The following is a 21,830-nucleotide window of genomic DNA, read 5'->3' on the forward strand; positions in this document are numbered from 1 at the left end:
GGGCAGAGCCTGAGCCTGAACCCAGAGGAGGGGCAGGTGCGTGAGTGAGGCAGCGAGGCTGGGCACTAATAGCTAACCTGCCCCATGTCCTTTTGTGCCAGGCATTGTTCTCAGATGCTGACAAGCATCCCTCACTTAATCCCCCAAGGACCCATGAGGTAAGCGGTGTTATTATCCCGCTTTATAGGGAAGCAGGTGGAGCGCAGGAGGCTAAGTCACTGGGCCCTGGTCGGACATGCGGGACAGCTAGGACCCACTCCCAGGCAGTCGGCTCCAGAGCCTGCTGCCAAGGCCACATCACGATGGCCTTGTCCAGGTCACACATCATATGGCCGAGGGGGCCAAAGGTCACTGAGAGGGAAGAAGGAGGAAGGTAGAGAAGACCCTGGACTTGATGACTGAGGGTCCTCCGTGTGCTCTCTTGGGTGGTGGTGTTTGAGGGAGGGGCAGGTGGAAGCCTATTAGTGAGTTGTGGCTGGGAGGAAGCTAGGAGCCAGGTGAGGGAGTGAAATGGCTAGAAAGACCATCTTTTTCTTCATGAAGGGGAGATTTGAAGGTGTTTGCAAGGCAAGATGGTGAAGCGGTTGGAGATTAGGCCCAAGGAGCAGCCAGGACCCCATTTCATGGTGATGGGAGGAGCTGGTGGGCTGTGTGTGGGCTCAGGGGAGGGGTCCACTCAGGAACGCAGACAGCACCTCTCCCTCCAGAGACAGAGGAAGAAGGGACAGGTAAAGGTGTGAGCCACAGTCGATGGTGAGGGACGAGGCATCCAGAAGAGCGGGAGGCACAGGTGCTGGCAGAGGGGCGGTGGGAGGAGCCATGAGAGAAAGCAGGAATTCGGACACCTGTAAGTCCCTGGGAGCACCTGGGGCGGGGAGGACAAGGGAGGAGGAAGGCCAGATGTGGGATCTCCACCTTGTCCCAGGTTCCAGGCCGCTGTTCCCCCCTCCCCCACTCCTTTTTTATTTTTATTTTGGCTTACAGAAGAGTTGCACTAATAGCAAGACCATCTCCAGGCCATGTTCGGACCCTGCCAGTTGGCCTTACTCACTCAAGTCGTTTTGTCCCCTGAAAGCAAGGCTCCTAGGCTGTTTCCAAGCCCTGCACGTCCCTCTTCCGCTGGAAATCCACACTCCTGGGCTTCACGTGAGATTCTTGGGGATCTGGCCTTGGGGCCCTCTTACATTGTGCCTTCCTCAACCTGCCTCCCCTACCCTCCAGCCCAGCTCCTTCCAACCCCGATGCACCCCATCTGTCTCCCTCTGACTCTGAGCCCCCAGAGGAAAACCCAGGCTGAGGCCTTGTGACCTTTCATTCTTCCATGGTGCCTGGCAAACCACAGACGGAGGATGTCATCAGCAGAAAGCCAGACCTCGCCGATGCTGAGAGGCAGGAAGAGTCCAGTCCCACCCGGTCAGGACAGCTCAGGGCCCTGGAGCCTGAGCTCCCCCGGAGGGGAAGGAGGACGCAGACACACTCTGCCAGCTTGCAGAACTCCACTCGTCTCGGGGGGGAGAGGAGGGCGAGGAGGTCAAATGTAGGCTGGAGGGTCTGACCAGCCCCACACCCAGGACTGGGCTTGTTTTCCCTTTCCTAGGTCACCTGGGACAATTCTGTGGGGAGCTCTAGGCCAGCGGCCGCCAGCCTTTCGGACCTCTCGGACCACCAGTGGGCGACCGCTGCTCTAGGCTGTCCCCATAAGGCTCCAGAAAGATTTTTCCTCTCATCTGCAGGACGATGTCAAAGTCCCTACCCTTTGTGTGGTGGAGACGTGTTTGGATGTGGGAGGCCTGGCCTGAGCCACTCCTGGTTCTGTAGATGGCAGGACAGGCTGGCTTCCTGCCATCCGTGAGCCCAGCGCTGCAGCAAGCACCTGGGCCCAGAAGCCAGGAAGATGCAAGCCCGCCCCCTAGTGGCCACCCACCATAACTGCAGCCCAGCAGCCTAGTCTCCACCCTCCAGGCCTCTGGCATGAGTAGCTTGGCAACACTGGCCAGGACCTGGGCACCAGCCCCTGGCTCCACAGGCCTCACGTGCCCAAGTGAAAGGAGGTGCCAGCTCTTCGTGAGCAAAGAAGCATCAAGTGTTATACACATGCGCACAGGCAGACAAACCTCTCCTTTCATTCTTGTTTTACAATAAGGATACTCGTCCAGTGAGGTCAAATATCTCATCCAAGGCCATCGGGCTTAAGTGTCAGTTCTGGGCCGAATCAATGTCCACCTGAAACCAGGCTTCCACCTCCATAACACAGGACGATCGGACTCTGCGTGCTGTTACCTGTGTTGTACATCAGAGCGACCCAGGGCCTAAGGGTTGCTAGTTCCACTCCCTGGAACGAACCCTACTGGACCCAAACCCTGGGCGCAGGTGGGATGGTGTATTCCGCTCCCCGCACCCACCGAGAGATGAGTGTTTCCATGCCAACAGCTGGGAACCAGAGCAGCACTGTCACCTCCAGGAGGTCAGGTACATGGTCCGTCCATTTTTAGCTCCTTAGCACTGGCCCATGAAAAGTGTCAATATTGTTTGTGAAATGAATAAATGAACGAGTGCATGAAAAAATGATTCTGAGGTCCCCTCCAGTTTGATAGTAAATGTGTGACTCCTGCACACAGACACACAATGCTCTACACACATGAACAGACAGAGACACACATACACAGACATGCATCCACACAGACACACAAACACACCTGAAGACAGCTTCCACCTCCATAACACGGGACATGCAGACATATAGACATACATGCACAGACATGCATACACGAATATACACATGCAGACAGAGACACACATAAACACACATACACATGCAGACACATACATACTCATAGACGTGCTTATGCCCACAGGGCAGAGGGGATACAGCCTGACAAAGAACAGGTGGCCCAGCTGCCCAACCCTCGCCCCTCACACACTCGTGCACACCTTTCTTCACTGGCCTGTATTTATTGCACACCCATTGGGTGCATGGCTCAGCCCCTGGCTCTGGTCAGAAACCTCTCGTGGCCCCTAAGGGCCAGCCCAGCTTGGGGGAGTTCCAGGCCACAGGGCTGGTTACAAGCATGGACGGGAGGGGGAGGCCCGGCAGGAAGGTGGAGAGGCCGTGCGTCAGCCAGCAGGCGGCAGGCAGGCAGCAGAGGCCCCTCTTGGCGGGCAGCCCGTGGGCACACTTGGCTGAACAGAGACAATGGTGGCTGCTCCCCCAGCCCAGCCTCCTTCCCACTGGCACAGCCTCAGATCTGTGGGTGTCCAGAACCACCCCCCGCCCCACCCTGAAAGTAGCCAGAGGGCAGCTCCAGGGGACACACAGGGAGGGCAGGGGCTCAGAGGGGCCTGGTGCCCCTGGGGAATGGAGCTGTGAGGGCTGGGATGTGGGGAGGGGGTCCAGGCCTCCACCACGACTCTCAACCTTTCCACAGCGGCAGCTCCGGCCAGGAGAGCCCCAGGGGCTGTGTCACCACCTCCTCTTCAGCCTCCCCAGGGATCTGAGCCTCTTTCCTGGCACTGGGGACACAAAGGCCCGTTGTTCAGGGCTCCCCAGAGCCCTGGAGCCTCCACCACTTTGGGGCCATTGGCTCTGCTCTGCTGATTAGCAATTGGGCATGGGAGGTGGGGCGCTCTCATTGGCCCTTCAGGGCCCACTGTAGGGATGAGGAGACAAAGGTGCAGTCCCAGAGCCAGCCTCACAGGGCCCTGCCCCTGACAGCAGCCCCACCCTGAGCAGGGCCTGGAGACAGGAGGCTCGCTGAGGTCTTCCCGGGTCTCTCCCAGCAGGTCACCTGATTCCCAGAGCAAGACTATCCCCGGGGCCTGAGGGCCCAGAGGCCTCGGCTGCCCCAGGCTCTCTCCTGGAAGCGCAGGAACCATCTGCTCTGCTTCTCCAACAAGTGCTGAGCTGCCCCAGGCCCAGAAAAAGGGGCCATTCTGGATTTTGGAGGAGTGAAGAGTGACATGGGACAAACTCTGGGACAGGAGCCAAATCTTTGGCCTCCCACCTTCCTCGGGAGTGGCCGGGGACCCTGGCTGAGGACCTGCCACAGGGCAGGGCAGGGCAGAGCAGTACTCGGGCAAGCTCAGAGACGGCTGTGCTTCAGCAGAGCAGAGGCCTCTCCTCCATCCCACAGGGTTTCATCCCAGGTCCGCCCCAGCGCAGGGGCCAAGGTCTGTGAGTGACGCTTCACAGCTGATGGCGGTTCCGCTTGGGGATAATCTTCCGGTAGGTTCTGCGCTCTGAGATGTTGCGCTTCACCTTGGCGGTGGTGGGGGCCTCGTCCTGGTGCAGGGAGGGGCTGGAGTGGGACTTCTTCAGGCTGGGTTTGGGCTCCTGGGGGCCTGCAGCTTCCCTCCCCAGCTGCTCCTCCCACAGGTCCAGGTCATCCGAGGGGCAGTGCAGACGGGTCACCAGCAGCTGCACATACATCTCATAGCGGGTTTTCTGCAACACACAGGCACCCCCACCTTAAGCACCACCTGGCTCCAGGTGGGGAGGAGGCTGGAATCATGCGGGATGGACAGATAAGATGTGTATGAGCTGTGGCAATAAAAACTGCTGCAGAGAGAGGGCTGGACTGACAGCTAGCGTCGGTGTTGCACCTGTAACCAGGCTTTGCAGAACAAAGCAGTAGCGTGTTAGAGCCCTGCCACGATTTGGACAGTATTACAGTCACACGGATCAGCCAGCCCTGTTCTAACGGCCAACACCGTGTGCGCTGTTACCAGCATCTCCCAGACACTGAAAGGCCAGGACCCAGCAGGCCTGAGGCCCATGCAGCACTGCACAGGACGGCTCACGCCTACGCTGAAACCTGGCTGAGTCTGAGCAGCATGTTAACAATTGGCATCTGGAGAGCATGATGCTAACAGCCCTCATCTGCTCACACTCCTAAGGACTCTGTAACTAGCACCTCCAGATACTGTTTCCAGTTTGGTCTGTACTTTCTCACCCCCCATCCCATGAGGCCATTATCCCAGCCCTGGGGGTAGGGGGGCACCCCATGAGGTCGTTTCCTTGTCCCAGGCTGGGAGGTTGGGTGGGGCACCATCATGACCCTGTTTATAAAGGACAGGAGGTCTCCAGAGGGCTAGCGGCTGCTAAAGACCCCTCTGGTCTGTGGTGGGAGGGGCTGGAGTTCTGCAGGCAGACCTGGGTCCTGTTGGCCACACCCAGGGCCTCTGGGAAATGGTGTGCTCACAGCCACGAGTGCAACAAAAAGCCAGAGGGGACGACCAGGAGGGTGAGGGCGGTACAGCCAGCAGGTGACGCTGACCATTGCGTCTCTGGTCTCTGCCTTTGGATCACCTCTGACCCCTCTGTTGTCACACTGCCCCTCACCTACACTTGCTGCTTAGGTTCTAGAATGTGCACCAACGTCAGGCCAAAGCAGAATTTGGGGTGGGGGGTTGGGGGCTAAAACATTTCGGGTCGATGATAGAGCTAATAAAGGTCATTCCTTTGTTAAGACTGTGAAGGACTGGAGTAGCATGTACACTGATCAGGTTTGGATGACTTATTTGCTCTCTCCATGCCTCAGTTTCCTCATCTATAAAATGAGGTTCATAGTCCCTACCCCAGAGTTGTTAGATAATTTAATAAGATAATCCCAGCAAGTAATACAAGCGCCACAAATACAGCCTATTATTATTAGGTAGGTATTAGGGGAAATAACCTAAAATACTTTTTCCTTCAACTTAGGAAAAGCCAAATATACTCTTAGGAGAAAACAGTTATAAAATTAATGTCCCCTAATAGTGTTTCGGATAAGCAGCTGGTCCGATCCCAGAAAACGGGGACACACCCTGCGCAAGCACGAGGAGCAGACAGCACCTCGCCTGCCCTGAGCCACAGGGGAGCGAAGGCTGCAGGGCCGGACGCGGCCACGAGGGGGCGGACGGGGGCCGGCGGCTCACCTCGTGCTCCAGGTACTCCTTCCGCAGGCGGTATTCCTCCAGCTCCCGGCTGCGGCCCCGCCGCTCAGGTAAGTTCCTCTGCAGATCCAGCAGGTCGTCGGAGGCAGCATCCAGGCAGTTCTCGTGGGACCGATGCTGCTCCTCCTAGTTGCAGGAGGTGTTGGGAGAAGCAATCCCGAGCTCCCCCTCCTTCTGGGCCCAGGTGCGCAGCCCACCCCACCCCCTCAGTTCCCAGAGCCAGGTGTGCAGATTCATCCCCCCTTCGCGGGTCCAGGTGTGCAGCAGCCCTCCTCCTTCCTGGGCCAGGTGCGCAGCCCCGCGCTCCCGTCTCTGCTCTAGTCTCCCAGTGCGTGCACCACCCCCACACCGCCCTGCCCCACCCGCCTCTCCCCGAGGCCGTACCAGGGAGCTCTGGGCAGGGCCCACGGGCAGGATGGGCCGCACGAATCTGCGCTGGGAGCCCACCGCGGCGGGGAAGGGCGGCGCTGAGTGCGTGGCGGCGGCCAGGTTGATGCGCGCGATCCAGGAACTCATCTCCTTGGCAGTGCTGAGGGCAGAGAGGCGGTGGGTCCCCAGGGGTCCCAGGGCCTCAGAGTCTGTCCTGTCGCTTACCCCACCCCCTCCCCCACCCCCAGCTCCTGTGTTCTCACAGCAGTCCAGCATCTCAGGACTGGAGCCTCAAGGAGCCAGAAGCCCTGTGGCTGACCTCCACGGGTGCATTTCCCCTTTCATCAAAGAGGACAATCCGGACGGCAACAGCTTTTATATCAAATGCCACCAAAATGGTGATGTCATCGTTACCCTGGAATCCTCTGTTCAAAAGTGGGAGGCTGACCTGGGCTTACAGGGCAGAGCCACTCCCCGGCCAGGTGGGCCGTGGGTGGGGCGGGGCTGCGGGAGCCCGGCATTAGTGTGCAGTCAGAGCCCCGCAGCAGGGCTGCTGAGGTCTGCTGGTCCAGATGGCAGCCCCAGAGGAGCAGGGCTCAGGGGACAGGAAGCGGGGCCCTTCGGCTGGTCTCCCACCCAGACTCACGGTGCCTGGAAGAGGTAGAGGCGCCAGTCGGCAGTCCGCAGCTGGAAGACGTGTGGCTTCTTGGTGTAATGGGTGGCCGGCGTGGCCAGTGAGTGGTGCACCCCCACGGGCTCGTCCACCATCTGCCCCACCAAACTCTCCCCCTCGGGGCCGTGGTCCTCTCCCTGCCACAGGGCACAGCGGCTCAGAAAGAGGTTTTCAGTAGCAGCCCCCCACCCCCACCGTTCTGGGCCTTCCCCTGTTTCCCCCCCTGCGCATCAGAATGTGGGCGCCCTTCCCACCTTCAGGAAGTAGAGGACCATCCCTCGGAGCAAGGTGTGGAGCATCTTCCAGCCACGCTTGCCCCATGGCGCTGCCCAGGAGCAGAATGCACAGGTGAGTGGGGGCACCCCACCCAGATACCCTCAGACACACCCAGGCCCCCACTCTTCACCCCTCACACCAGCTCCAGCCCCCCAGTCCCAGATGCACATAAGCACATAGAATCATTCAGACACACAAAACAAGTCACACACAGGCATGTACCATGCCGTACACACAGGCAGTCACGTGTGGAAACCAAAACAGATGAGAACTATTGACAGACAACAAATTGGACAGACCATCCCCTCTCCAGACACACCCACCCCAAGCACAGCCCCAGCTCGGACATCCTTCAGTCCCTGTGGATGACCTCGACTCCCTGAGCCCTTCCAGAGAGGCACGGGGCTGGAGCCCGTGGGCAGGAGAGGGCCTGCTCCCTGTGGTCACCGCCGTGCACGGGCCTGTGGAATGCTGGTGCCCTGGCTGGGATTCCTGCTCTGGTCATGCTGTTGCCCTGCTCTAAAGCTCCAGCCATCTGGGCACAAGGCTCAAATGCAGACCCGGGTGATGCTGCCCCCAGTGCGTTCCCCAGCATTCTCTTTCACACACCCCATGTTTGGAACAAACTATGTCTGCTCCTTCTTCATGGGGCTCACCCTCTGCCCACCTTCAGATACCCAGACCTTCCGAGCTTCGGCTCAGATTCATCATTTCCCAGGAGCCTTAATGCGCCTGTCTCCCACATCCACCCCAAACAAAACCCCAAGCCTCGCCCCCCCCCACAGCCCGTCCTTGATCTGGCCCTTCCTACACGGCTCTCACACCGACGTGCTTGTCTGGCTTCTGCCTCAGCACAGGCTCAGGGGCAGGAATGTCGGTCCCTCCTGGGTCTGCCCCCCACCCTCCTGGTGGTGCCTTACACAGTCACCGTCGAGGCAGTTACGTGGGCTGCCTGTCACCCTGTGCACACGTCAGCACGCATCCCTGAGCAGAGCCCTCCGCACCCCCACACAGACAGAGGCCCCACACGGAAGGAGACACCCACTCTTCTTGCCGTCCACGTCGTGATGCATCTTCCGAGCCAGGATGCCCTGCTTGTAGGTGGGCCCCGTGGGGTCCGGGGCCAGCTGGAGGAAGGGGCTGCTCATCTTGCCGCCGAGTGGTGAGGACCGGGCCTTCTCAGGTCTGGCTGCGTCTTCTTCGTCCCTGAACAGAGAGAAGCAGGCTGAGGTGCTGACAGGGTGCGCCACCCTTTCTCTCTCACTGGGGAGCCACATCTCAGGATACCCCAGAAGAAATCTTTCAAAGCCAACCCATCTGTTCCTGTCTTCCCCAAGTCCCCTGCCTCTGGCTCCTCAGGTGTTACCCGCCCTCAGGTGGGCTGGGGGGAGGGGAAGGATGGCGGAGGTAAGGGAGGAGTGTGGGGAGGGAAGGTCACTTACACAGCCCACTCCAGCTTCTCACTCCGGATAGACCAGTACAGGGCCTGGAACAGAGGAACATGGTGGTCAGAGAGCCTCAGGCTTCGAGGCCCAAACTCCGTCTGGCAGAAGTAGGGTGGGGGGTGCTACAGCCTGCCTCTTCCACCCCAATACAGCTGCCCCCCTTCCGCGAATGGGAAGGAGCTCATCTGTGCACGCGCACACACACACACACAGCCGTTCATGGAGCATTTGCCATGTGTCAGACATTGTGCTGCCCTAGTCTCCACCTGAGCTCAGCGAGGCCTGAACTTCTCTCCAAGGGAAAGGACTCATCCACATACCATCCTGCCTGGAGGGGGCTGACAGAGCAGAGCAGGGCCGGCTGACTGATGGGGCCAATGACCACAGTGAATGAATGAATGAATGAATGCATGAGTGAATGAATGAGTGAGGTACTGAGCTTCCACATGATGTAACAGAGTATTCACATAGATGCATCCTGCCAGCTTTGTGTAGTCCTGGGCACGCCTACAGGAGCCTGGCACATAGTAAGTGCTCAATAAATGCTCACTGAAGGACGTGGGAACAAATGATGTGATTGCTAATGAAGAGCACACTGTGTGCCAGGCACTGTGTGAGCTCCTGACTCACTTGATGCCGTCGTGATAACAACACTTAAGTGGTTCCACCCCAGGAGGAACCCGCGTTGGCCACGGGTTACACTGTCCAAGACAAGAACTCAAACGCTGGAGCGCTGGCTCTAGACTTTCTCTTAGAAGTTTTGCCTTTTTTCACTTAAAGAAGAAAAAAAAAAAAAAACATAGTGCTTCCCTGATTTCACAGGCCTCAGAATCAAGCTTTGTGACCATTTCGAGGGCTCCAGCCCCAGAAGTCTGGTCCAGGAGGCCCAGGGCGAGGGAAGGGCTAGGCATTTGCACAAGCTAACAAATCCCGTGGTGACACTGCAGTCAGTAAGCCGGCCCTGTCCTTGGAGGATATTTGGGGGGAGCCAGGCCCCAGTGCAGCATCCCCTGGGGACGGGGCGCCAGGCTCAGGCACCGGGCGGGAGCCTTCTGTGAGCAGCCCTGGCAGCGCACCTTCAGCAGCTCCTTGGGGAAGTTCCCGCCGTCCTGCAGGCCGTTCAGGTTGCTTATGAATTCCTGGCAGCTCATGCTCTTCCCAATGTTCTGTGGCATGGAGAGAAGTGGGACAGCTGGCACGCGCCACCAGGAGGAAACGCCCGGCCAGCCACTCTGGAACCTTCTCCAGTTCCCCTCGGTCTTTCCTGGCCCCTCCTAGGCCTCGGGTCCCACAGACGCTCTCCCCACGTGCTCACCTGGCCGTGCAGGTCCGTGTTCAGGAGCATGATGGCACAGGTCAAGGTGTGCACGGAATCTGTCCCGGAGAGGTGAGTGGAGAGAAAGTGCTGGGACCGGACTCGGCTCTCCCTCTGCCCACAATGGGCAGGGGACCCCCAAACACTTCTGGTTCTCCACAGCTCCCAAGCACACCCCACCAACTGCCACCAGGGAACTCCCGCGCAGGATCCCTCCGCCCGCGGCACCCGGAGCCCTGCCTTCCTACCTACTGAGGAGAAGAGCCCGGGGTTGCAGTGGTGGAAGCGCCTGGAGAACTGGAACAGGACTCGCTCCCGCTCCTGGGTCTCCCCGCTGAGCACCAGTGCCTGGAGGAAGCTCCTGGGAGGAGGCCCGGATCAGGGCAGGCCCCTGCTGGACAGCAGGCCCCGAGCTCGGGCAGGGTCTGCCCGGCCACCCCTCCTCCCCAGGGAGGGCCCAGGCGTTACCGAAGAGCCCGGTCCAGGCTCTGGCCACCGAACTGGAAGAAGGACAGGTACTCCTGAGCCACAGCCCTGCTGAAGTCATTGCTGTGGAGGGAAGTAGAGATCATGTCTGGGTGGAGGAGGGGGCAGGAGGCACAGGCGCAGAGGGAACCCCGGGCCTGCACACATCCCAGGGCCTGGGAATTGGGACTGGGGGCCCTGAGCAAGGCAGAGGCCCAGCCAGCTGGACCCTGGGTCCTGAGAGGGCAAGGGACAGCCAGGGTCTGATCTGTACTGGCCCCCACCTCATGCTGGATGGCAGGGCCACATGTGATCAGGGCAGGAAGGCAAAGTGGCCAATCCAATGGCTCTAAGCTGGGTCAAGGGTGTGGAGAAGGGGTGACACCAGTGTGACAGGAAGAGGAAGGCTTGGACAGGGGAAGGGTACAACCAGGACAGGACGACGGGGTGAGAGGTCAGCAATGGGCTGGAGGGCTGGGGAGGGGTGGCCGGTGGAATGAGCCTGCCCGCCTCACCCAAGGGCCCCTCTCTTAGGCTGAGCCCCTTACTTCTTCCGCAGGTGCACAGCCACCTCAGACTTCCGGAAACCCTCCAGGCGATAGAGGCGGGAGGCCAGGTCCCAGGCCTTTTTGTCCGTCCTGACGCCGTTGGCCAGCTTGTCTGCAGCCTGCGGCCCCTGGCCCTCCTCTGGGGACTTCCCTTGGGGCATAGGGCTCTCAGGAAGCCTGCAAAAGGCCATCAGTGTCCTCACTCTCACGTCGATGGGTACAAATGGGCTCTGGATCAGGTCGTGGAGGAACCCTCAGAATGCCTGCTCCTCCCACACCCTCCAGCTCCAGCTTCCACGGCTAGACCTGCGACCGAGGAAAGTGCTTGAATGAGGCAAGAATAGGAAGCCAGACTGGCTTCGGGATGGTGAAGGCTGGGGTGTCGGCCTGCGCTGTCTCTCCCTTGTGCCGTGGTACAGAAAGGCCTCCCCGTGGGGACGGGATAGGATGGCGGCCCGGCATGAGTGAGTGCAGGCCGGCCACCCCACCGGCAGCGCACCTCAGAGGTCACCAGTCCCACCTCCTCCCGATGCTTCGGTTTCCCTGGCAACAGCACAACCCCATCCTGGTATCTTGATTATCTGAATGCTCGTTATCCAAGTTGCCACAGTGAGGGATTGTGCAGGGAAGCAGAACTCATCATAACGTGAGAATTTCACTGATAAACGGCCCTCTCTCCAAGTAACGGGCTCCATGTCTGCTGGTAACTTCTTACAAGGTCCTCACGCTCAGACACACCCAACAGGGCAGGGCAAACAGAATACAAACCAACTGAAAAGTAAAGTTACAAATCTGGCAAAACTAGGCTTTCATGAAGTTGGCGAAAGTGATGCGGGAAGATGCCAGGAACCACACGGAAAGCCACTGACAGAGAAGCCGGGAGAGTTAGTCCAGCGAACAGTGAAGAGCAGGAACTAAAACAGACACACTTGTCCCATCTAAAGACAACTAACTCTATGGATGATCAGCTGACGAAGCCCTAAAATACTTTACCAAAATGACCTTGTCAATTGGTGGTCTTCCTAAAATGATATCTGGACGGAGAGACACTTTGGAGGGAAAACCCACTCTGCAAATATACACTGTCATGGACTGTATACTTTCAACGAGTGACTTGTATCTTAACAGAGCTGTTAATAAAATAAAATAAATCTCTATGATCTCACTGTGAAAGTGAAGTGTGAATGAAAGATAGCTATTGGGCCAGCAAGCTTGTGCCAAGAAAATTAAACCTCTTATATTGTGTTAAATATAAGACTCAATACGCTTATTTATGGAATCTTTAGTATCACTTATCAAGAAAAGCACCAATTAAACCTTTCATTATTTACCACAGAAGTATGATTCTCATTTGAGATGGATTTCCTTGTTTTATTTTGGGCTGAAGTAACTTTAATTTTGGTAGAGTGCCCCTCTCTGTCTAGCTTCTGAGACCCTGCTGATGGCCCAGCCTCTGCATCTCCACCGACAGCGGAGTGGCCAGGTGCCTGAGGAGGAGGGCTCCGTGATCTGATAGGATGGGCTCCGTGATCTGATAGGATGGGCTCTGTGATCCTGATAGGATGGGCTCTGTGATCCTGATAGGATGGGCTCTGTGATCTGATAGGATGGGCTCTGTGATCTGATAGGATGGGCTCTGTGATCCTGATAGGATGGGCTCTGTGATCTGATAGGATGGGCTCTGTGATCTGATAGGATGGGCTCCGTGATCCTGATAGGATGGGCTCTGTGATCTGATAGGATGGGCTCTGTGATCCTGATAGGATGGGCTCTGTGATCTGATAGGATGGGCTCCGTGATCCTGATAGGATGGGCTCTGAGCCACACCCAGGGGCACGGGGATGGGAGTGGGGTTGACCCTGCAGCCAGTGCAGCTTCAGGTCCAGGACCTGCACCGCCACTGCTTCCTACTGGCCTCTTCAGCATGACCTCTCCTTTGCCAGCCAGAGCACACGCCCTTTCCCAGTGGGACCCCAGGGGCTGGTGTCTTCACCCAGCATCCAGAGGGGCAGAATGAAGCTGGCTTCCCACCTGGCCTGTTCCCACCTCTGGCCTCAGTTCTGGGGTTACTCGGGCCTGCTCTGGGCCCGCAGACTCCTCCCCTTGGTCCCAGGAAAGCCTGCCATGGTGCTCCGGCTCCCCTGAGATCTGAGCCAGCTCCCGGGCCCAGGCTCCACATGAGCTTCTCCCAGATACCTCCTCAGAGTCAAAGCCTGTGTAACCCCACCTCACATGCTCTGACCTCCCACGCCCCACAGCTACGTGGCATGACTCCATCTCTCTGGGCACATGGGCCTGGCTAGGTTTCCTGGACACTTGTCCCTCCTGCTGTCCAGCCTTGGATAGGCTCTGACTCAAATCCCACCCCATGTCTATGACTGTCTGCTGTTTGGTTTCTGATGCTTTCAAACCTACCCCGTCTTCCTCAGAACCCTGTTGGTTCCAGGCTCATAATCCTGGCTTAACTGACAGGAGTGTTAAATCCCTGTGTGCACTGCTCCCGCTCTCAGACCAGGACTCCCCGACGCACCCAAAGAGGAACCACTGCCAGCCCCACACTTACCCTCCAGTGGAAGCCAGGTGAGCATCGGGCTGGACAGTGCCGGCGTCGGCAGTGCCCGCAGGGCCCTCACTCTTCACCTCCTCCCCTGGGTCCAGGGCCTCTGGGGCCTCCTCTCTCTCTGAGGACCGTGGCTGTGCCCCATCTGTCTCCAGGAGGGCCAGGCGGGAAGCGTCTAGTGTCCACGTGGGGAAGGCGCTGCTGGGGTGGCAGCCCTGGGGCTGCGGGCTGCCTTCCCAGGAGGACGAGGACACGGGGCTGGGCCTGGGCCCGAGGCCTCTGCTCTCAGACTCAGGGCTGCTGGGCTCTGGCGAAGAGGCTGGGCCCCACCAGGGGCCCGGGGCAGGGGAGCAGGGAGCAGGCTCCTGGGGACACTCGGCATCTCTGTCACCTGAGGGAGAGCGGAGTGAGCTGGCAGGGGGGCGAGCAGCAGGCTGGGGGCCCAGGGGCCTGGCAGAGCAGACAGCCTTCGGCCTCCTCCCGGGGCACCCTCCCTGGGCTCCTCCCTGCAGCTGGGCAGCACGTCCAGTCCCTCCTTCGGGCAGCGTCCTCCCACGTGCAGGGGCACAGGGCTCCCGGGACTCCAGCCCCAAGGCAGCAGGCTCAGGACAGGTAAACTGGGAGCCAGTCATCGAAACCTGAGTCCCCATACATTTCCTCAGTGAGGGGAGTACTTAAACCCATGGTCTGATGATGTCATAGGTCTATCTAACAGGGTACCATGGGCCCTCATGAAACCCACGGATCCAAGAATGACCTTTGTCCCACTCCAGATGGCAAAGCCTCCCACCGCCCAATGTCCCAGGCTCCCTGGGTCTCACCTCTGTCCTGGGAGGTAAAAGGCAGCTGGGGCCAGGAAGGACCCTGCTCTGTCTGCCAGCCCTCAGGACTGGGCAGGGCCTGTTGAGAGGCACAGGGTATCCATGAGCCCTGGAGGCCCTGAGGGGTGAACAGGAGTCCAGGCAGGGAGAGGGGAGGGAGAGGAAGGAGAATGACTAACAGTTACACACCCCTCCCTGCTGTCCTCGCCCAGTGGGGCCCTGAGTCCAGGGGAGGATCCTGGAGGGAGGGCCCTAGGAGTGCTGGTGCTGAGCCCTTCGCAGAGGGGGGAGGGGAGGCACCGGGAGGGGAAGGTACTTGCCGGAGGATGCACAGGATAAGGATGGGTGGCAGGGCTGGGGTCAGATCTGGCATGCCCTGTTTCCCAGGTCAGTGCCTTGTCCACAGAGGATGCTGCAGGGTCAAGACCTCCTGCCAGAGAAGCCTTAGGGAAGAAATGGAGAGGAGAGCGTTTGACCTGGGGAAGCAATCCCCAGGGCATTCCCATACCCTCCGAGCCCCGAGCCATGTCCACTGACTTGTTTGCTCAGCCTGTCCTCTCCCCTCCACGGTCCCCCAGGGGGCCCTGCCTCCCGCAGCACCAGCCCAAGGAGGGGCTGTGTGATAGGGAGGGTGACAGCCACCAGGCCATGGGCAGGGTCTGCCATCCCGGTGGGAGCACCCTGCAAGCTCAAGGATGAGGACAGGGCCCCAGGCTCCCCTCGGGTGACCCCCCGGGCCCCAGAGCCAGGAGGCCAGCCCACACGGGGGAGGGGGCACAGCCTTGGGGGGGGGATGGGCTCCCCTCCGGGTAGCAGGCCTCCTCAGCTCTCTGGGTTCTGAGATTAGTCTCGGCCCCGCTCCACCATCTGAAGCTTCCTTATCTCTTCAGCAGAGGCCGCCCTGGGAAAACTGTGCCCCTATTGTCTCACACACTTGTCCCCAGAACTTGTCCTAGCTGATAGCAAGCTCGTCTGCCATCGTCCTGTGGGCCTGACCCGCTGACACTGGGCGGGAGGAGGAATGAGAGATGGTGAGCTAAAAGTAACAAAACGCTGCAGTCTCTAAGGAAAGAGAGGAGGGATGCGGACAGAAACCCCCCAGGGACAGAAGGTGCCTTGGCCGCTGACCCCTGCAGCTACGGCTGGGGTTGGGGTGTGTTAGAGGCGGGAGGGTACAGTCTGAGGATGGGCAGGAACAGGCTGCACCTAGAGGGGCCGCCAGTCCCCCCCACCTAACCCACCCCATGTGTCCAGACACGCCCCTGAGCTGGCAAGACGGAGACGTGGATGTCATGTGCGCACGTTCAGTGACATTGTCCATTTTCTCATAATTCTAAAGGCCTCACTGGTCCTGCCTTCCTGTTGTATTTCTCCAGGGTCCCCAAAGGCCCTGGCATTTGAAGAGTGTCTGGGCTGGGCGACCACAGAGCAAGGCCTGTCCCTCTGGGTGGGTTCCCAAGGCCCGGCTTACCTTGCTCCCCACCCAGCTGGGAGGTGCTGCGGGAGCCTGTTGGGCGGTGTCAGGTTCGGCCCAGGAGAAGGAGTGTGGTTTGTAGGTGGGCACAGGGAACGGAGGGGTGGTGTGCCCGCTGGAATCAGCCACGCTGTCCCCCGAGTCTGGCTCATCGCCCAGCCCCCATGGCACCCTGCCCAGCAGGAGAGGAGGCTCCAGGGTCTGCGGGCTCTCAGGCCTCCCATTGTCGTCCTTGTCAGCACAGGAGTTGGAGTGCCCCCAGGAGAAGCGCTCTCTCGGAGTGCTGGTCTCTGAGCAAGGGCTCTCCAGGAAGAGGGGGTTGTCAAAGAACAGGCTCTCCTCCTCGGCACCCCACTCTGGGGAGGAGTCTGGCGTCCCCTCCCCGGGGGACACCTGGGTCTGGCTCTCTCCCTTGGACCTGCTGCTGTCCTCTCCCGAGGGAGAGCTGGCAGGGGGGCCTGGGCCCAGGGGGCCCGCCGGGCTGGAGGGGAACGGGGGGAGGTCCACAGGAGCCGTAGGGATGCAGGACCTCAGCTCGGCCCGCAGTCCCTCAGTCTTCTCCAGCTCCTCCTCCAGGTCCAGGACGCACATCTGGGCCTGCAGGATGCCCGCCCAGAACACCACCTGCGTGGATGAGCTGGGGTTCTGCCGTGGGCCCCCCTGGGAAGACCCGCTCCCCAGGCCCTCGGGCTCGGCCCTAGAGCCACCGGCAGGAGCATCTCGCCTCCCTGGGGACTCAGAAGGGTCAGACGCCCAGGTCAGTTCCTGCAAAGGTCCGGGCGGGTCAGGACGGCTGCTCGTTTCCCTCGGCTGTACTCCTGGATGGGGCTGCAGGTTGTCTCTCAAATAGATGTTGAGGAATTCCACGGGTTCCGGGTGTTCAGAGAGTGTGTTGTCATCCATCATCCACAGGGAGCAAGTGTGCAGGGATCCACAGCAGTGTCCACCGTCACAGTCCCATTGTGTGGATTAGGGGGACTGCTGGCCAGGGGGGCAACGGAGATCCACTCTGCCCTGGAAATGCCCAAAGCACAGCAGGTCAGCAAAGGGCTGCCAGCTCCTGTCTAGTGTGTCAGATGTACTTGGGGGTCCTTGCCATGCGCATGGCCCCGGCTGGGGTACACTGTCCTCCACAGCCCTGTGGGGGAGCAGTACTCCATGCATGCCCTCTAACCTCACCATCTCAACCGCCTGCTCCAAAGACACCCATCTGTGGGTGAAGTGGCCTGGGGGGCTTAGCTGAAAAAAGATGGACTGGCTGAATCAGATCCTCCTCTCAGGGATCTCAACTGGAGAATGGAGAGGCAGCCAGCAGCAGGAGATGGAAGTGCCTCAGAACAATGTGAAATCAGTGGCGAGCCAAAAACAGCATGTGAGCCAAAACAGCATGTAAGCCAAAGCAGGTGGCAGCCAGAGAGACACAGACCAGAGTCGACGAAAATGGAACAAAACTCTTCGTGGGAGAAGCAGGAGCCTAGGAAAGAAGGCCACGGCCTTACTCCCACTCTCTGAGGCTCCTGTCTCTGGAGCCTGGTCCTTTGCAAGACTGGCCAGCGGGTCCTGGTTTACAGCCGTACAGCTTGGCCAGGGGATGCCCTGGCCACTGTGAAACTCGTCACTGGACTGTCTCCGCCTCGTACTGGCTCTCAGGCAGTGCGAGGTCAAACACAGGCCCCATGACACGCCGTTCCGGGATGAAAGGCACCCCTGGCCCCATCGCATCTCTTATTTTTCCTTTGCCTCAGACCCTTCTCGGGCAGGTCCTCATTCCTCCAAACCCCACACCTGCATCTGCATGTGACCAGCCTCAGGGGCCTTCCTGAGGCACCAGTGACGCCACACCTCCGCTGTCACGAGAGAACCCGCTTGACAGGAAAAGTTCAAATGCCAGCAATGGAACAGAGATGGCAGGCAGGGTGAGGGAAAGCATGTCTGTCCAGCAAGTTTTTACAAGAAGGAGTCCCACAGCCACCTTTGCAAACATCTTACCTTATAATAGAGAAACATGCAAATTGACCGCACCTCCGCTATGCCCACGATTGGGCCGGCAGGAGGCTGGGGGCGGGACTCCGGGTGGCATATCCGCCGTTGAGAAGTTCAAGATGGCGGTGCCAAGTGGCCGGGCCCATGCCGCCGCTCCCCGGGGGTGCCTGGGGCGATCGGCACCCCGGGAGGGCGTGGCCGGGCCCATGCCGCTCCCGGGGGGTGCCTGGGGCGATCGGCCACCTAGGAGGGCGTGTCCGGGCCCCTCCCGCCCCTCCCGCCCCTCCCGGGGGTCCGGGGGTTGATCGGCCACCTGGGGGGGGCGTGGCCCGGCCCCTCCCGCCCCTCCCGGGGGTCCCAGGGGCCGAGGCTTTCCGGGCCTTGGGCACCAGTGGGCAGCCTGCACAGATCGCAGGAAACCACTGGGGGTCGGCAAGGATGTTGGGTGCCGCCGAGCCCAAGGCCACCGCCCGGGGCCAAGCCCCGACCCTGAAAAAGGCAGAAGGCGGTGGCCACAGCCAAGGCCTGGGTCCCTGGTGCCGGCAGAAAACTGGTGCAGGCAGCCAGGTGAATGAAGGTCTATTGCACGAATCTTCGTGCAAACGGGCTACTAGTACTATTTATAATAGCTAACATTTTCTGAGTTTTTCATGCCAGGCACTGTGCAAGGGGATTTGCATTATCTCAGTTGATTGTTAAAGCAATCCTTGGAGGTAGATGCTGCTATTATCTAAAGTTGGCAGAGGGAGACTTGAGGCTTAGAGAGGTTAAGTAACTTATTCAGGGTCACAAAATTAATTATGTTAGCCCCAGGATTTACACCCTGGCCACCCCACTCTGGAGCCCACATGGAAAAGCTTGTGTACTTATAAGTAAATATGCGTGTGTACACAGAGCAGCCACATAGGTCAATGTTAATTCTACGCTTGGATGCTGGCTCGGCCCCCCCGAAGAAGCCAGGTGTCCCCGAGAGCCAAAGGGGAAAGGTCTGAGAAGCTGTGGCAACTTTCCCCGAACCAAAAGGAAGAGAGAGCTCGGGCCTGAGGCGTCCGAAGGGCCGGGGGCGGGGGGGAGGGTGGAAGGAGCCTGGGGATGGGGGAGCCCACGACCATGGGAGGGGGACATAGAAACAGACAGACCGACAGACAGACTGACAGCAGTTGGCTGGGGACAAGTATGCAGTTTGGTGGGGCCATGACTCTGAGCCAGTGAAACTCAGCCAGCTGTGCCCGACCCCTCCCAGCCCCCTTACCCCAGCGTGCAATGTCTAGTTTCCTCCCTTTCCCAGACTAAGTGCCATGAAGGCAGGTCCGGTCCAGGGCTGTCCCACTAGGGATGAGCTGGGTGACCGAATCACTTCGGTGATCGCTGATGTTAGGCTCTCTCCCACCTATAAAGCTCGGGGTGTAGGGTGTGGTTGTGCTTCAGTTCAAGCAGGTTAGAAACACAACCTTAGTGCTGACTAAGAAGTCCAGGACCTCCTGTGAGACTTGGGGTTACAGAGCCTGGTGGGAGGGGTCTTGGCTCCAGTTGGCAATTCCACTTGGGGGCCACAGCTGTGTGTGGCAGGGTTGCCACATTTAGCAAATAAATATATAGGACACCCATCCCCCCCATTCCCAATATTTGGGACATACTTGTACCAAAAAAGTATTCATTGTTTCTCTGAAGCACAAACATAACTGGGCATCCTGGGTTTCATCCGGCAACCCTTCCCCCCGCCCCCCCCCCCCCGCCCCGGGAGGTGCAAGGAATGCGTGGACCCCACAACAGGACCCACCGCACCTGCTTCACCACGAGCACCTGGCAGCTACAGGAACTGGACAGCAGCCATATCTGTCTCCTTCTGCTAATGGAGACGCTAAGTTGCCGAGTTCCAGAAACGTGCAGGGAGCTCAGCGGGGAAGGGGGCTGGGCTCTGAACCCAGGTCTGCGGCTCTCTTGCCATCGCTCTCTTCAAAACCCTGCAGGCGCAAGCCCTGTGAGCAGTCACTCATGCTCTGCTCCCACTGCCAGAGCAAGGCTGTGGGCTGAGGTGCCACTTGGCGGTGTTTGTGAGAATGGGGAGGGAGGGATGACAGATGCTTAAACTCACTGGGGCCCTGGGAGCCTGGGCTGAGAGGAGATTCAGCATCACGTGACCTTCTGACCTGAGGGCCAGGCTGCCCTTGAGCCAACTACACCTTCCTCCCAGGAAGCCCAGGAGGCAGAGCTGTCCCTGGGCGTCACTGCGGGGCCAGCAGCCAAAACACTCATGTGTGTCCCTTTTTCCCAGGAGCAGCTAAATGGAGAGGAGACTGGAGGACCCATTCAGGCAATTGAGGGTTAAGAAATATCTACCTATTATCTATTACTATCGATCCATCTACCTATTATCTATCTCTTATCTATCTATCTATCTATCTATCTATCTATCTATCTATTATCTCTCTATTATTTATCATCTATCTATCAATCTATCTACCTATTATCTATCTCTCTATTATCTACCTCTCTATTATCTATCTATCTATCTATCTATCTATCTATCTATCTATCTATCTATCATCTTATCTATCATCTTTCTATCTGTTTGAGTCTCTATCTCCCTCCCACCCCACCTTTTTTTTTTCTTTTTTCAATTTCTCCCCCCTGGAGGGGTGAAAGGACCTAAGGAGAGAGGTGACTTACGGCCACCAAGGCAGTCCCACCCGTCCTGACCCAGCAAGGGTTAAAGAGCAAGGGTCAAGGGGGGCGACCAGCCTGTTCTGGGGGCAGGGATGGCACCTCTCAGGCAGAGGTGGGCCTGGTCTCCTGCATCTAGAATCTTCTTGATTTACTTTTTTCTCTGCTCTTGGCGTTTAGTGAGCTCTCTTGAAATAGCTCCTCTCAGGTATCCTCAGAACAAAGGAGGGAGACAGTCTGCCACTCGTCTCACAAGGGGGGTTTGCCACCCCTAAGATAAAGTGGCCCCTCATTTCCTAAGCTCCGTGAGGGCTCAGACATTTGAGGAGAAGTTCTGGGAGAAGTATCCAGAAAATGCTGATGCTCCAGAAGACAACCAGCGGGGAGGGCACGGGTCCACGGTGGCCCCGGCTTCATCAGCTAAATTCACATCAGGCAATCCTCGTCTCGAGGGGTCTCTGGAGGAGACGTCCGCAGGGGCTGCGCCTGTGCCAGCTGGTGGGCTGAGCTGGGGACCAGGACACAGTGCGTCTACCGCCAGTTCCACTCCACCTGGCTTCAGGGCGGCTCCTTTGTGACAAGGGGACAGGAGGGAACCCCGTCTGGGAGCTGAACTGTGCTTCTGATAGTGCGTCTGCTTTTCTCCCCCTGGCTGGGCACACAGCCGACGCTCTGCCTGCAAGAGGCTGCAGACAGCCTGCCCTGGGACAGGTGACAGCCTGGGCATCCTGCGCACCCACACCTACAGACTGGACTCACATCCTAACTGCAGCTGACCAGCCACCGACTCTGGTCAGAAACTCCACCTGCTTCCTGGTCTACTGGGAGCTCACAGCCTCCGACCACATGAACCAACTCTTGTCCATTCTCACAGATGAGAAGGAGTAAGCTGCTCCACGGGTCTGCGCCTGTGCTGGGCCCGGGCCTTGATGGTGCTCAAAAGCGCCGTGCCCTGCCTGCCCCTTAAACGCTGCTGCTTTGAGGGTCCGCTCAGAGAAGTGAAACAAAAAACAGCCTCCCTTCCAGCACAGCAGCATGGTGGGCACCTCGCTCTCAAAGGCCTCCAGCGCCAGCCAGCCCCGCATCTCCCCTTGGACTCTGTGTGTCTCTCCTTTTAAGCTTCCACTCAGCAAACATGCCTTCTTTTTACTGTGGAAATTTTTTCCTTCCTATGGAAAAAGCAAAGGCTCCTGGCCTGTCCAGGGATTGAGGAAGTGCTGGGTGCTGTTCCTGTGCAGGAGCCGGGTCAGAAATGTCGTCCCAAATGGCGGGAGCCGAGGGTGAGCCCTCTGTCAGGAGCTGCAGG

At 58.9% G+C, this 21,830-nt stretch overlaps 1 protein-coding gene across 2 annotated transcripts in view; it reads right to left on the reverse strand.

Annotated features, from left to right (window-relative positions):
* Positions 1–2,932: 2,932 nt before the first annotated feature.
* The window catches only part of PSD4 (pleckstrin and Sec7 domain containing 4), a 33,016-nt gene continuing 14,118 nt past the window's right edge, over positions 2,933–21,830 (reverse strand). Inside the window, exons 2-17 of one of the 2 annotated variants that reach the window (XM_079792210.1) lie at positions 15,875–16,891; positions 14,736–14,846; positions 14,404–14,482; positions 13,586–13,973; positions 11,023–11,199; positions 10,478–10,558; positions 10,258–10,370; positions 10,010–10,068; positions 9,771–9,860; positions 8,692–8,735; positions 8,295–8,455; positions 7,228–7,298; positions 6,947–7,110; positions 6,316–6,460; positions 5,914–6,057; positions 2,933–4,441 (exon numbers count right to left, since the gene is read on the reverse strand). In XM_079792210.1, the coding sequence (XP_079648336.1) occupies positions 4,184–4,441; positions 5,914–6,057; positions 6,316–6,460; positions 6,947–7,110; positions 7,228–7,298; positions 8,295–8,455; positions 8,692–8,735; positions 9,771–9,860; positions 10,010–10,068; positions 10,258–10,370; positions 10,478–10,558; positions 11,023–11,199; positions 13,586–13,973; positions 14,404–14,482; positions 14,736–14,846; positions 15,875–16,783 (2,994 nt within the window). In that variant the 5' untranslated portion in view covers positions 16,784–16,891 and the 3' untranslated portion in view covers positions 2,933–4,183. Of the gene's footprint in view, positions 4,442–5,913; positions 6,058–6,315; positions 6,461–6,946; positions 7,111–7,227; positions 7,299–8,294; positions 8,456–8,691; positions 8,736–9,770; positions 9,861–10,009; positions 10,069–10,257; positions 10,371–10,477; positions 10,559–11,022; positions 11,200–13,585; positions 13,974–14,403; positions 14,483–14,723; positions 14,847–15,874; positions 16,892–21,830 lie in introns of both variants that reach the window. The other variant, XM_079792209.1, reaches the window with a different exon arrangement.

Source organism: Cnephaeus nilssonii (genome assembly GCF_951640355.1).
Source record: "Cnephaeus nilssonii genome assembly, chromosome: 15".
Lineage (NCBI taxonomy): Eukaryota > Metazoa > Chordata > Mammalia > Chiroptera > Vespertilionidae > Cnephaeus > Cnephaeus nilssonii.